The following is a 15,523-nucleotide window of genomic DNA, read 5'->3' as shown; positions in this document are numbered from 1 at the left end:
CTACTGCTCATCTCAGCTGCCCAAATTATTCGCTGTATGATTCCCTTCGCCTCAAAGGTGGTACTTGTGCATATGTCCATTCTGATATTCCCTCTCAGAGACTTGGCAATTTGGAATCTCCTCTCTTTGATCTTCTCTGGCTTAAAATCTGTCTACCTCCTTGTGTCAAATTCATCTGTTGTCTCTACCGTTCTCCCAACTCCACTAATCACTTGGAGCTCTTTGAGTTCCTCTCTTTGTAACTTGACTTTCTCCAGTCCAACTTTCCTAACAGTGAGGTAATTTTCCTTGGTGATTTTAATGTTCACAACTCCAGCTGGCTTCCATTTTCTAGTCACACTGACCCAGCAGGTCGAGATGCTGAGGCTTTTGCAATTACTAATGACCTAGCACAGATTGTTCATTTACCTACAAGAATACCAGACAATCCTAATCATACAGCCAATACGCTTGATCTTTTTCTCACAAACAACCCTTCTAAGTACACGGTCGAAGTGAGAGGTCCTTTAGGCACTTCAGATCACAACTTGGTGATTGTCTCTTCTCCAATGGAACCTTTATCTCATGGCTATTCCCAACCTCGTGTTGTTTGGCATTACAAGAATGCAAAATGGGATGACCTGCGAGACATCTTTTCCTTGGTCTGATTACTATTTCAAAACTTCTGATGTCAACGTTTGCTCAGATCGTGTCAGTGAAATTATTCTTGCAGGAATGGAATCCTTTATCCCACACTCCACTTTAAAATCTCGTCCCTTATCTAAACCTTGGTTTTCCAATAAATGTGCTAAGGCTGTTCAAGAGAAGAATGTTGCATATCGTAATTGGCTTGTTTCTAATTCTTCAGTTTCATTTTCTGCCTACACCAAAGCTCGCAACAATTGTAAAGCAGTTATTAATCAGTCCAAACTAGAGTTTGAACAGGCTAAGAGTAGAAAACTTGCTTCTTGCCCTAATAGTAGCCGAGCATTCTGGTCTCTTGCCAAAGCTATTGGCCACAACTTTTGCCCATCTCTGCTCCCACCTCTGTCCAAACCAGATGGTTCTGTTGTCACTTCAGCCAAGGATAAAGCTGACCTGCTAGCATCCCATTTTTCTTCCAGCTCATGTATTAATGATCTTGGTAAAACACCTCCCACCATTCCCAACACGCTCCATTCAATGCCTCCTGTGGTCTGCCGTCAAAAGGATATCAGAAGGATTTTGAGATGAATCTTGATGCTAAGAAAGCTCCAGGTCCTGATGGTATTTCTCCACTTGTTCTCAAAACCTGTGCTCCTGAACTTACTCCTATTCTTTGCCGCCTTTTTTCACTTTCTTATTCCAAATGTGTTTTTCCTTCTGCTTGGAAATTTGCTCATATCCAGCCAGTTCCTAAAAAGGGTGACAAATCCCTCCCATCCAATTATCATCCCATTGCAATTACTTCTACTCTTTCTAAAGTAATGGAGAAATCAATTAACCGCCAACTCTTAAACTACCTAGAAACCTTCCGTCTGATCAACGATCACCAGTATGGATTCCGTCAGTGTCGATCCACTGGTGATATTCTGGCTTATGTTACCCATTTATGGACTAATTCAATGGAAAGGTTCGGTGAAACACAAGTAGTTGCTCTTGACATCTCAAAGGCTTTTGATCGTGTTTGGCATAAAGGTCTTCTAAACAAGCTTCCATCTTATGGTTTGCCAACTGTTTTTAGTAATTGGTTATCCAGTTTTCTCTCTGATCGCTCACTGGGGGTGATGGTAGATGTCTCTCTGTCTTCTAACTTCTCCACTAATGCCAGTGTCCCCCAAGGTTCAGTTCTTTCCCCCACTCTATTCCTTTTGTATATCAATGGCCTTCTTCCATTGACTGGAAATCCTATCCATAGTTTTGCCGATGATAGCACATTGCATTCAACTTTCCATTTTGAGAAACCTTGCCCTGCTCAATCAGCTTCAACTTCTCGAAAATCTGCTACCAATTCCTTAAATGCCGATCTTCAGGTAATTCTCCAGTGGGGCAAAGACAACTTAGTTGATTTCAACCCTTCTAAAACTCAGTCTTGTCTTATATCTCGCAAAAAGGATTCTTCTGCTCCTATGCAAAATGATATATCTCTTTTGGCAATTACCCTGACTTCTAATCTCTCTTGGCACAAGCACATTACAAATATTGCTTCCTCTGCATTTAAAAAACTTCGTTTTCTCTTTCGCTCTCGGCGTTACTTTTCTTCCAAACAGCTGCTCACTCTGTATAAATCGCAAATCCGCTCTGCTATGGAATATTGTTCCCACATCTGGGGTGGTGCCCCCAAAACCTCTCTCAGGCTTCTTGATTCCATTCAGAAGAGGGCAGTTAGGTTAATTAATGATTCATCTCTAACAGAGTCTCTCCACTCGCTTTCTCATAGACGTTCTGTTTCTGCTGCATGCCTCTTCTACAGATACTTCCATGGGCACTGTTCTTCCGAACTGGCTTCTATAATTCCCGCTCTCTCTTTCAAAACAGTCCAAACCCGTGCCGCCACCAGCCAACATCCATTTACTGTCCAACTTCAAACCCACAGAACCAACTTTTCATCTTCCTCGTTTATTCATTCAATTGCCGTTTTCTGGAACAACCTTCCTTCATACGTATTTCCTGAAAATTACAATCTACAGAAGTTCAAGTCCAATGTCAACAATATCTTCTTTCGTCTTCTCAACCTCCAACCTAAGTACTATAGGTTCTAATACCTCTCGTGTCCGGGATTCGAGCCTGTCACCACCAAATACGGAGGATGCGGAAAGGTCAGGGAATGACCACCGCATATCTCCGGAGCAATATGGCCTTAGTTGCTAATGCTCCTAAAAACCAAATAAATAAATAAATAAATAAACCTCTCGTGTTTCGGGTTCACATAAAAAAAAAAAAATCTATCATGCGAACTCCTGACTGTTTGGTCGTCCCGGAGTATATACAGAAAATTTATTATTATTATTAATAATTGTAGCATTAACTTGTTTTGCGGTAATTAGGATTTCTTTTCTTAATGTATTTATAGTTAAATTCAATATATAGCAAAAAAAATTTTTTTCAAGCAGATATATAAATCATGAATTATTACTATTTTCTTATTATATTAATCACAGCGGAAACACAAAATGTGTTATATTTCAATTGTTGTGTATTTAAAATCTAGGAAAGAAATAAGTACTTTACAAAAATGCTGATTGTCTACTACATGGGTTTTGATAATTAACCCATCCTTATGGGTTTTGATAATTAACTATATAATAAGGATTATGCCTAGTGCATTTAATTTTCCAAATACATTACCACCACACCCTTCTGGCATCTCTCATAATGTGGATATAACTTCGCAACTGAGATGGCTTGTTGTATTACCTGGGTACCTGCCCGCCCACTGATGACGAAGCCAAAAAGCTTCGAAACGATCGTCTGGGTGGTGGTACTGCTGAAAATAAATAACAGTAGTCTTCTCTACTAGAGAAGCGTTATTTATTTGAAGTAATTCAATAGTAGCTATCTTGTTGTGAAGGCAACCACATTATGAGATACATTTAAAACGATGCCTTCTACGCTACAATCGTAGCTCAAATATATGGGTTAACTATGGTGTATTTACACCGATATTATATAGTTAATTATCAAAACCCATAAGGATTATGCCTAGTGCATTTAATTTTCCAAATACATTACCACCACACCCTTCTGGCATCTCTCATAATGTGGATATAACTTCGCAACTGAGATGGCTTGTTGTATTACCTGGGTACCTGCCCGCCCACTGATGACGAAGCCAAAAAGCTTCGAAACGATCGTCTGGGTGGTGGTACTGCTGAAAATAAATAACAGTAGTCTTCTCTACTAGAGAAGCGTTATTTATTTGAAGTAATTCAATAGTAGCTATCTTGTTGTGAAGGCAACCACATTATGAGATACATTTAAAACGATGCCTTCTACGCTACAATCGTAGCTCAAATATATGGGTTAACTATGGTGTATTTACACCGATATTATATAGTTAATTATCAAAACCCATAAGGATTATGCCTAGTGCATTTAATTTTCCAAATACATTACCACCACACCCTTCTGGCATCTCTCATAATGTGGATATAACTTCGCAACTGAGATGGCTTGTTGTATTACCTGGGTACCTGCCCGCCCACTGATGACGAAGCCAAAAAGCTTCGAAACGATCGTCTGGGTGGTGGTACTGCTGAAAATAAATAACAGTAGTCTTCTCTACTAGAGAAGCGTTATTTATTTGAAGTAATTCAATAGTAGCTATCTTGTTGTGAAGGCAACCACATTATGAGATACATTTAAAACGATGCCTTCTACGCTACAATCGTAGCTCAAATATATGGGTTAACTATGGTGTATTTACACCGATATTATATAGTTAATTATCAAAACCCATAAGGATTATGCCTAGTGCATTTAATTTTCCAAATATATTTATATTCTATAAAATGACTGATGATAATCATATGAAATATTTAAATAATTTTTTGTTTAATTTTTATTCAGGTTGTTTATGATTTCTTCCTCCGATTTTTGGAAAGTCCCGATTTCCAACCAAGTATCGGAAAAAAAGTGATAGACCAGAAATTTGTTTTACAGGTAAAATTTTTGTTTTGCAGGTGAAGTGTAGAAGAATATGTACTGGTATATGCCCATTGAAATTTCATTGGCAAACTTTTTCTGTGTTAAATTACTTAATATATTTGGAGAAGTTGCTTAAAAGATATTTATGCAGTATAATTTCTATATATAGGATTTCTATATAAATTTCTATTTGAATTTCTATATAAATTCTATATATAGGAATTAGTAAAGTTTATTTTTATGATAAAAATGCATTCAGAAGGTCAATCTTACATATTGAACATATTAAAATTGCAAATCTTTTCTGGATCTTCCCAATGATATCCTTTATGAGCTATTATAGATTGCATATTAAATGTTAACATGCATAGTGACACATGATCTTGCTCTCTGCCTGTTTTTTGACCTATTGAGTAGAATACACAATTTTCTGTTGGTTTATGTATATAAGCCATTATTTGTGGATTTTGAAACATTTCTCTATGATAAAATACTGATTTATTTTTGATTAATTGTCTACATTAAAATAAAGCTAATTTGGCGTAATCCATTTTGGTACAACTCTGAGTACCTTTCTTAATTGACGTGAATTAAATTTTAAAGTAAATTGACACTACAGTGTAATTTCATTATTTTTGAATCAGAATATTCTTTTGATAGAATAATAGGGAACATTTGGAATAATTAAACTATTGTTTAAAAGTAATTGCTAAGTGTTTTGAGCTCTCTGATTCCATTCTTAGTAGTTCGTTTTTTTTTATATCTATGGCAACTGTAGAGGGAATCATATAGTGCCTTAATGTTTGGCAATATGATTTGTAAACATTAGTAATTAAATTATTCCAAATTAATATTAACTTATACAGTGTAGTATCAGTTTATTTTGAAGTAGTGGTCCTTCAATCTGCACAGCAGTTATAGACCTTGTTCAGAGTACAAAAGAAAAATGAGCAAAGGAACTTTCTTAGTCCTACTTGTGTCTGCCCTGCTGGATGGAAATTGAGGAGATGCGGTGGCTACAGAACCTAGGTAGGGTAGTGTGCATGTGAGATGTTTTCCTTTTGTTTCCCTCACTAATCTCATTTCTGTTCTCTGTAAGTGTTGCAACAGATTCATGTTTTTCCTAAAGTGAGGCTTCCAGACCTGTATATATTACTCCAGATGTTGCCTAATCATTGCCTTATACAACAGAATAATCACTCTCCTTATCCCTGCCGGCAAAATTCCTTTATATCATTGACAAAACCCTATAAGCTGCCCTAGCAGCCTGTCTGCACTGCACAGAGAACTTCATACCTAACCATGCAATTACCCTAGGTCTTTTTTCATTCTTCACTACCCTGAGTGGTACCACACAGTTGGCACTTTAATCTGGGATTACTCCATGTGCAGTACCTTACATTTGACAATGTTAGATCTCAATTGCTATTTCTAGATTTTTTTTCCAGTAACATACCCTGATTACTGTTGTCAACCACCCTGCCAAACTTTATCATCTGCAAACTTAATCATTAAGCCTGATATAACATTCACTATATGTATAATGTTATATATGGAATGTTTGCTTTATGTATAAAGTTATATGATTGTTATACGTATGTTTGCCTACTGACAGGCAAACATTATACATAACTTGGCCTGTTTACTTCATTGCATCTGATTCATGTTGAACAGATGTATCAGATTCATTGCATCTGATACATCTGTTCTAAATTTAAAAAAATCTGGATAGAATGGCTGAGCTTTTATCACTGAGAGCTTAACCATTCTGTTAATGTCATTTGTTTTTCCTTTCTGACTTGTGGCAAAAATTATAAACTAAAAAAAATAACTTTATTTGAACATCAGTTCATCATGGATTAATCTGTTCCAGCAGCTATTTGCAGGCATCTGACACCATGGAATGCATTGTCTAACCTCAGAACATTTGCATTTACCTCTCTTGATTGACATCAAGAAGTTTGCAGTATAAAGACTTTTGTCTTTATACTGCACACCTTTTCCCTTACATGTTTCGTATTTTTTAATAGTACTAAATAATGCTGAGATGACACCTGTTTCTGTCCCTACTGGCTTTCTAGATTCTCATTCTTTCCAGTAAATCAATATAGTCTTATATAATATTATCACTGAACCAACAAAGAGCCATTTATCTCCATTCCATCCTTAAGTGCCATCGCCTCTTTTCTGAACAAGGTTCAAGAATATCAATGGAATAGTAATAGTGCAAGGAAGCCACAGACTTTTGATGCATCTTCACTAACAGAGTGAATACTTTCACTCTGTTAGTGAAGATGAAATACGTCGCGTGCAAATAAATTATCACTTCTATCAATTGTTGTTTGTTACTCATCTCTTTCAAAATTATACGGGAGCATTAAGAGTATTGCCATCAGTGAGCCTATGCAAATATGTGCATATTCCCTGTCTATAACTCTTATTATTGTAACCATGTTGGTAAAGAATTCATAACTGGAGTGGAAACTTTTGTGATTTTCATAGTTTGTATACAGAATAGAATTTGTTTTTGTTAGAATGGTAGTGCTCATGTTTATTAATGATGTTTTAGGGATATGATGTAAAATTCTATTTATATTATTTTTTTATGAAAAGAATTTTGATTGCTTATACTAATGATTTCATATAGTGAAAGTCTAATGGTTGAGAACTCTTTTCTTAAATTTTCTTCAGTTTTTAATTTGTCTTCATATGTGTTTTAAAAATTTTTTCATGTTATCATAGTTACTTGAGCTCTTTGATAGTGAAGATCCCAGAGAGAGGGACTTCCTGAAAACTGTTCTACATCGAATCTATGGAAAGTTCCTTGGTCTACGAGCCTTTATTAGGAAGCAGATCAACAATATCTTTTTAAGGTATTATGTTTAAAATATTCTTTTAGGTTAATTTTTCCATGTTAAGTGCATTGCTTAGGCATGCACATCTTCCCCTCCCACCAGATACAAATGGATAAAAATTTTATAAAAAAAATTTTGATAAAATAGTAGGAATCTTTATATCTAAGACTTTTTATATTAAAGATTTTTTTTTTTCTCTTGGTGAAAAAAAATCTCTTTTCAATTAGTAATATTTTAAATTTAGAACAGATGTTTAACAGAGATCTTCAACCTTTCTTGGATAATTTTCCAAATTCATTTTAATGGAAGTGTGTGATTCTATTGGCAAATTTTTGAAATTTGGGGGTCTGGGTGTAAAGGAAGTGCTGCTGGTGCAATTTTGCAAAACGGGTGCACCTCGGATGTGTGGAAGTTTTTGAAGTACCTTTTGAGTGCTCCACTAAATTGGAATATCACATTTATTACTGTCTTTCTGGCTACTTTTGTGGTAGTGTGTCATCAGAATGATTAAATGAAATTGTTTTGTGGTGCCACTTTTGGCAGCACCACTAAGTTGACAACCCTAATAGAGTTTTTAGTTGGCAGGCATGAGAGAGGAGATACAAGGGGTATTTGAAAATTTTCTGGTCTGCCATATATTAATTATATGAAAATAAAATAAATGTGATAATATTAAATTACAAACATTTATATGCACGTAACCCAATTTTTAGAATAATATCTTAAATCTTGTTATTAACTTTAAGTTTTAAAAGTCATGTTCATCAGACTAGTAATTTCACAAAAGAAGACATCTACCACGCAGTAATGAAAGGCCTTTTTTTAATGTCTGTTTGGGAAGCAGATTATGAGAATATGATGTACACATTAAGTTTACTCATCATTGAGATTGGAGTTGCTGAATTCAAAAGGAATTGTACAATTACCAAAGGTGAACCAAGTTCTGGCTGAGTCCACCATTATTGACGTTCGTTACTGATTTTGAGAGCTCATCTGATTGGGTTATAATTTTTGGTTTGTTTAAATCTTATTGATATAAACAACCAAATATTTTTTTATTAAATTAAATACTGAAGTTAAAAATGCAATAATTTTTAAGAATTTTTTTGTAGTTAGAGCAGACTCTCGATTTACCGGGATTGGATTAACCGGGACATTTCAAGGCTCCAAAAAAAAAAAAAAAAAAAAAAAAATCAACAAAAAATCATAAAATTCAAGTAATAATTAGAATAGATATAAACAGATGTTTTTCAAGTTGTAAATAAGCGACAAGAAGCGGTGTTATAAGTCATCATTGGGAGATTAATGTATCTTGCAACCCCAGCTGCTCAAAAAAAAAAAACCAAATGATTAGTTTGTTTTAGTGCATCGCATCGATTGTTGTGTTACGTTGCACCACAAAAAGACATTTTGTTTGTTATTTATGTCAGGGATGTTGAAATTTTTTTTTGTTTGTTTGTTTGTTTGTTTAGAAGTCGTGAAAATGATGGGTAAACGCAAAGGAGTTGCTCGTTCAATTAAACAAAAACTTGAAATTATTAAAAAGTTTGAAAACAGTGCATCCGTTAAATCTTTAATGATGAACCATTATAATGTTGGTGACCAAACCATACGCAACATCGTAAAAAATAAAGGGATGCTATTAGATTTAATATCGAAAAAATAAATAAATAAAGGGAATCATCGTATTGGACACGCGAGTAGTACGTCGTAAGTTTTTTTTTTTCGTTTTTTATCTATCACCATATTTTTTACGTAGGTTGCTGAATATTTTTCGATACAGTTAGTCCCCAACTTATGCAACTTCGGACTTACGTAAATTTTTTTTTTCACTCATTTTTTTTTTTTTTTTTTTTTTTTTTACGGATTGTAAAATTTTAAAAGAAAACAAAAAAAAAACATAAAATAAGCAATCAATAACGACGATCATGGCAACCACAAATTGCACAAGTGAGATACGAAGTAACAAGCAAAAAAAAATAGGAAAGAAGAGAGGATTCTTACAATTTATTTATGGTTTTTTTTTTTTTTTTTTATATATGACTGAAGATTTCAGTGAAGGGAACACACATTTCACCATAGTAACGTAAAAATCCACAGAATTGCAGTTATCGGTATTTTCGCAAATGCAATAAGATGAGTTTACTACTACTGTTTATAATTAGATGCACGAACAGAAAAGCCCAATAAACCGGAAAGTGCAAATCATTTTTATTGATTTTTGGTAGTGACCTCCAGAAATGTGCTTTAGTAAAATGTGAGCTTGTGCGGGATAATAATAGTGAGTTTTCGCCTTAACCCTGTGAAGTTCTTTACAGAAAATTCATTTTGACAGTTATCATAGTGCCGACTAAGAGAATAAGTGACAGCGGTACTAGTAAATCTACAAGAAGAGGAAAGCGATCGATTTGGATCAGAAAATTAAACTAATAATCAAGTATTGTGCTGAATTCAGATTTGTCAATAATAATATAGTAGCAATATGTTATTAGTCATTCCCGAGTTACGTAAAACTCGACGAAGTAAGAAGTCCTGGAACGTATCTCTTATGTATGTTGGGGATGTCTGTATTTTTGGATTAACCGGGAAATCGATTATCTGGGATTTGTTTTACCATCTATCCCGGAAAATCGAGAGTCTACTGTACTTATTCTCGCTTATTGTACGATAATGTATTTTTTATTGAAATAACTTATGTTAATTTAAACTTGTTTGTGATAGGTTTGTGTATGAAACAGAGCATCTAAATGGTGTTGGTGAGTTGCTGGAGATATTAGGCAGGTAAGTCAGTTTTGTATTTGAAACTTTTTTTGTTGCAAAGTTAAGTAAAATTAAGAAATTAACCTGTGATTTTTCCAAGAAAGGGGGTTGAATGATTTTCTGATAACTGAGAGGAAAGTGGAAGAGAAATTGTTGAAGTTAAACATAAAAAAGGCACCTGGGGTGGATAGGATCTATGCAGTCATTAAAGGAGGCAGCAAAGGCAATAAGCAAACCTTCAATCATAATTATAAGAGCATCTCTGGATTCAGGGGAAGTCCCTGTGGACTGGAGATGTGTGAATTTATCCCCAATTCACATAGGGGGATAAAAGGGTGACATGAGTAATTACAGACCTGTTAGTCTAACTTCTGTTCCAGGGAAAATGTTTTTGTTGTTATTTTGTTTTTAGGAGCATTAGCAACTAAGGCTATATTGCTCCGGGGATATGCAGTGGTCATTCCCTGAACTTTCCGCATCGTCCATATTTGGTGGTGATGGGCTCGAACCCCAGTCTAATCAAGAAGCGTATGCTACGCACTGCTACTCCTTCCCACCTGGCTACGGAGAAAATAATGGAATCACTGGTTAAAGAAGTAATGCAAGACCATCTAGACAGGAGTGCAATTTACTTTAGTCATCACCAATTTGATTGGATACTCTGATGCAGTGACAGAGGAACTGGATGCAAAAATAATTTTGATATCATATACTTAGATTTCAGGAAAGCTTTTGATACTGTTGCACATAAGAAACTGCTATACAAATTGGAGCAGTGTGGTATTAAAGAAAAGTTGCTGCTGTGGATAAAGGACTGCTCTTCGTGGACCCATTGTTGTTTTCTGATTTATCATCATGCTCTTCAGTGCTGAGCCCATCGTTTTCTGATTTATTATTGATATTGATGAGGGTATACCAGGCTTAATGTCTGAATTTTCAGATAACACAAAGGTTGGCAGGGTAGTCAATGATAGTAAAGCAAGTATGCTGCTGCAACAAGATCGAGACAAATTAGACAGATGGGCTGAGAAATGGCAATTGAAAGGTAATGCATATGGATAGCAGTAATCCCAAAATAACATGTCAGCTGTGTGATACAGCACTCAGGGTAGTGAAAAGGACTTGGGAGTAATTGTACGGTCCGATGTGAAGTTCTCTGAATAGTGCAGACAGGCTGCTGGGACAACCCACTGGGTTTTGTCAGTGATATACAGGAATTTTGCTAGCAGGGATAAGCAGGTGATTATCTCATTGTATAAGACAGTGTCAAGCCAAACCTTGAGTACTGCATATAGGTACGGAAGCCTCATTTTTGGAAAGATGTAGAGCAGTTTGAATGGGTACAGAGAAGGGTAAAAAGACTGGGCAGGGGAAGGAAGGAAGGAAGGAGGTGCTCTTACTAAAAAAGGTTTTAGTTCTGCAAATAGCAGCATCTGGAGACTAGGCATCTGCAAGGTGATCTCATTGAGATGTTTAAATCTTTGAATGTCTTGAGCAAACTCACTGATGATAGGATTCTTCCTCTTTCTCGGCCTATGCACATGAGGGGACATAAATTTAAATTGAGGAGGGATGGTTGCCGAATATATATGTGGAAGTTTGCCATCAGCTAATGGATGGTTGATTGCTGGAACAAGCTTCTGTCTATTGTTTTGGAAGTGGGTAATTTGAATAAGTTCAAGGAGGAACTTATATATATAAGTTCAAGGAATATATATATATATATATATTATTTTATCTTTCTATTGTGGTTTATTGTGTTTATTTTCTTAATTACGGGTGTTTTCTACTCATAGGTATTATGGTTAATACATTACTGGTCTTTAAGCTAGCCTAAACTCGGTTATCTTAAATGCCCAGGGCCTATTCATTTTTTATTTTTCAACTTGTTACGTATTGCTAAAGAAATTGTCATATTAATTATAGATGAAAAACTGTAGCAATACTACTTTATGACAAAATGATAAAATATTAAACATTTTTATACATTTATTGTATTACATCTTTATACATATTTGTATTACATCACATGGTCGTCAATCCCCTACTAAGTAGGGGATTGACGACCATTGTTGACCATTGTCTTTTACAAGGGGATAATCACCTCCTTATCCCTGCTAAAAAAATGTCTGTATATCATTGACACGACACCATGAGCTACTCTTGCAGACTGTCTGCACTGCTCAGAAAACTTTATATCTGCCTGCACAATTACCCCCAGGTCCTTTTCATTCTCTACCACTGTCAGTGTGGTAGCACAAAGTTGATACGTTAATCTGCGATTACTGCTTCCCACATGTAGTACTTTACATTTGTCAATGTTAAACTTCATTCGCCACCTCTCAGCTCATCTGCTCAACTTTTCTAGATCCTGTTGCAGCAGTGTACTGTCATTAGTGTCATTAACAACCCTGCCAACTTTCATATCGTCTACAAACTTGGACATTAAGCCTGATATACCATCATCAATATCATTTATAAATACAGAAAACAACAATGGACCCTACACTGAACCCCGAGGGACTTCACTAACATTAGTCCACGAAGAGCAGTGTCCATTGATTAGTTCCCCTGAGTCCAGGGAAGCTCTCATAATTATGGCTAAGGGTTTGCTTACTTCCTTTGCCACCTCCTTTAATATAACTGGATAGATTCCAGTTATATTAAAGTTATATACAAACATAAGAAAGGCACCTGGGGTGCCTTTCTTATGTTTGTCTTCAACAATTTATCCTCCACTTTACTCTCAGTTATTACAAGATTATCTAACTTACTGCCAGAGTTGAATACACCTCTGGCATTCCCCTCCCTGAATATCTCCTCATGTGTGAATGTAGATGCAGAATATTCATTTAGTTTGTTAGCTAACTGAGCAGGATCATCAACAGTTGAACCATCAATATCAAGTGGACCAATCTGATTCATCCCCTTCCTTCTAGAGTTTACATAAGTAAAGAATTCTTTGCTGTTTTTCTTTGCATACTTTGCCAAAGATTTCTCGTACTCTGTCTTCGCCTGCCTAACCTCCTTTGTAACTTGGTTACAGACCAGCCTATATCTATCATAGGCTTTCTGAGTCACGTGTCTAATTAGTTCATCTGACATCTATTTAGGCCTTAATCTTGAACAATATTTCTTTGTTGGTATGAAAAGCCTAGTAGCTTCCAAGATTAATTCTTTGAATGCTTCCCATTTTGAATTTGCTGTTGGTAACATCGTCAGTTGGTCCCACAGTATAGAATTTAAATACTGTCTCAGACCACCATAGTCACCTTTACGAAAGCAAAAACCCTACCCTTTACCCTCGATGGTAGTTACCTCTTTGAGTAAATCCCACCAGCACACTGTGATCATTACCACCTAGTTGTTCCTTTATCTGCAGATTCTTGATGCATGAAGAATCACTACTGATAATCAGATCAAGAGTATTACTCCTTCTAGTTGTCTCCCGAACATGCTGCTGTAGAAAATAATCATCCAATAAATCCACAAAAGCCTTCTTAGGATGACGGGCTACAAGTCCATTTTTGAAGAGGCATCTTCTGACTGCACTTGCTACCACTCCTATGTTCTTCCCGTTCTCTTTTCAACTCAGACAAAGAAACTTTACTGTTTTTAAGGCAAAAATGCTTCAAAACGTGGTCCTGTTTTGGTGTAGAGACCCATTTGCATCCAGTTCCTTTTTTCCTATCAGCAGGACCAGTATTCCTGAGTTTGGAAAGAAATCTACTCACTGTTGATTGATTACAAGACACTCTATATGCAATATGACGGGAAGAACATCCTTCCTCACGTAAAGTAACAATAGCACTCTTTCTTCGTGGTGTCAACTGCACGTTACTTGCCATCCTGACACAGTCAGGGAATGACTGCAACTCTTGCAGAGCGTGCTCATATAGCTGAAAGTAACAGCTGATGCAATATTACATCATCACTCACACATGTAAATCTTATCTGATGCAATCTGTAAGAAATATTGCAATATAATATACTTATGTTATTCGGACGACAATTACAATTTTAAGGGGTGATGCACTTTCTTTGAACACCAATGTATATTTCTGCTTATTGTGTATACAAATACAGTGAATGCCAGTTAATGTTATTGCTGGTTATTGTTATCAGCCACTTATTTTAATAAAAAATGAAAATCGAAAATCATTTATATTATAATGTGTGGAAATTCTGCTGCTTTATATGATCATACCACCATTTATTGATATCAGTTTTCATTTCAATTAGGAGAAATATGTCTTCCAGAAAACATAAAATTGTGTTTAAGTCAGAAACTTGTCAATTATTTACTACCCTGACCATGCCAAATAATGTTTACTATTTTGCCTTATGAAAGCAGGAACTTTTAAGTTCTAATTCTTGCCACATGTCTGTAAACTTCAGGAAAAACAGGCGAGTGCCTGTAAACAAAAGTAAGTGAACAATCAATAAAAATGATGCTGGAAAAAAAAAAAAAAACGGTTGTGGAAAAGAGCAATCTACCTATAGTAAAAGTTTTATAACTACAGATGGAAAGTTATTGGTGTTTAATTACACTGTCCAAACATTCGAAGTTTTCTCACGAGTGATCATGTGATTTCTCAATGTGTATTTGCAGTACTGTATCCGCTATCTGCTTTTCATGAATAGACTTCAGTTTATTTTTCCATTGATGTCCATTGCGAAATGAACTGTGATATATTTTTTCTTAGAATAGAATTGTTGCAGAAACATAAAAATTTAAGAAATGAACATTTGACAACTGGAAAAAAGCAGAAAGAAAGAGTGGCCATACTTCTTACTTTCAATGTGACCGCCACAATAATAAAAAAAAGTTTTTTATAATTGGGAAAAGTAAGCATCCACTTGTCTTTGGAGGGGCAAAAACTTACCAGTTGAATATAACAGCAACACAAATGCATGGATGGCATCTCAAATTTTTGTTGACTTTCTGAAGGAATGGGACAGAAAATTATTGCAAGGCAGTAAAAACAATGAAAATCTGTTTTCATAAAGCCAGATTTATTTTGCCAGCTGTTATATATATATATATATATATATATATATATATATATATATGTGTGTGTGTGTGTGTGTGTGTAGTAGTGCAGTGCTGACAGAGTATACCAATAATTCATTTAATATTACACAAAATTTCAACAAGTGGGTAAAAATTGATGAAAATCTTCTGAGAACAGGTGACCTGTCAGTAAAGGATATAAGTCAGGGGTGGCCAGCAAGTTGATTGCGATCTACCAGTCGATCATGACGAATTTTAAACGTATAAAAAAAAGATTACGAATTTTATA

The 15,523-nt window shown here is 35.4% G+C and overlaps 1 protein-coding gene across 1 annotated transcript in view; it reads left to right on the top strand.

Moving 5' to 3' along the window:
* The window catches only part of LOC150085076 (serine/threonine-protein phosphatase 2A 56 kDa regulatory subunit epsilon isoform-like), a 199,613-nt gene that overhangs the window by 103,351 nt on the left and 80,739 nt on the right, over positions 1–15,523 (top strand). The window contains exons 4-6 of the mRNA XM_090376775.1: positions 4,528–4,620; positions 7,348–7,478; positions 10,182–10,241. Of these exons, the coding sequence (XP_090232901.1) occupies positions 4,528–4,620; positions 7,348–7,478; positions 10,182–10,241 (284 nt within the window). The remainder of the gene's footprint in view (positions 1–4,527; positions 4,621–7,347; positions 7,479–10,181; positions 10,242–15,523) is intronic.

The sequence above is a fragment of the Mastigoproctus giganteus genome, chromosome 6 (genome assembly GCF_048544385.1).
Source record: "Mastigoproctus giganteus isolate SK-2022 chromosome 6, ASM4854438v1, whole genome shotgun sequence".
Lineage (NCBI taxonomy): Eukaryota > Metazoa > Arthropoda > Arachnida > Uropygi > Thelyphonidae > Mastigoproctus > Mastigoproctus giganteus.
This window is presented reverse-complemented; position numbering and strand designations above follow the sequence as displayed.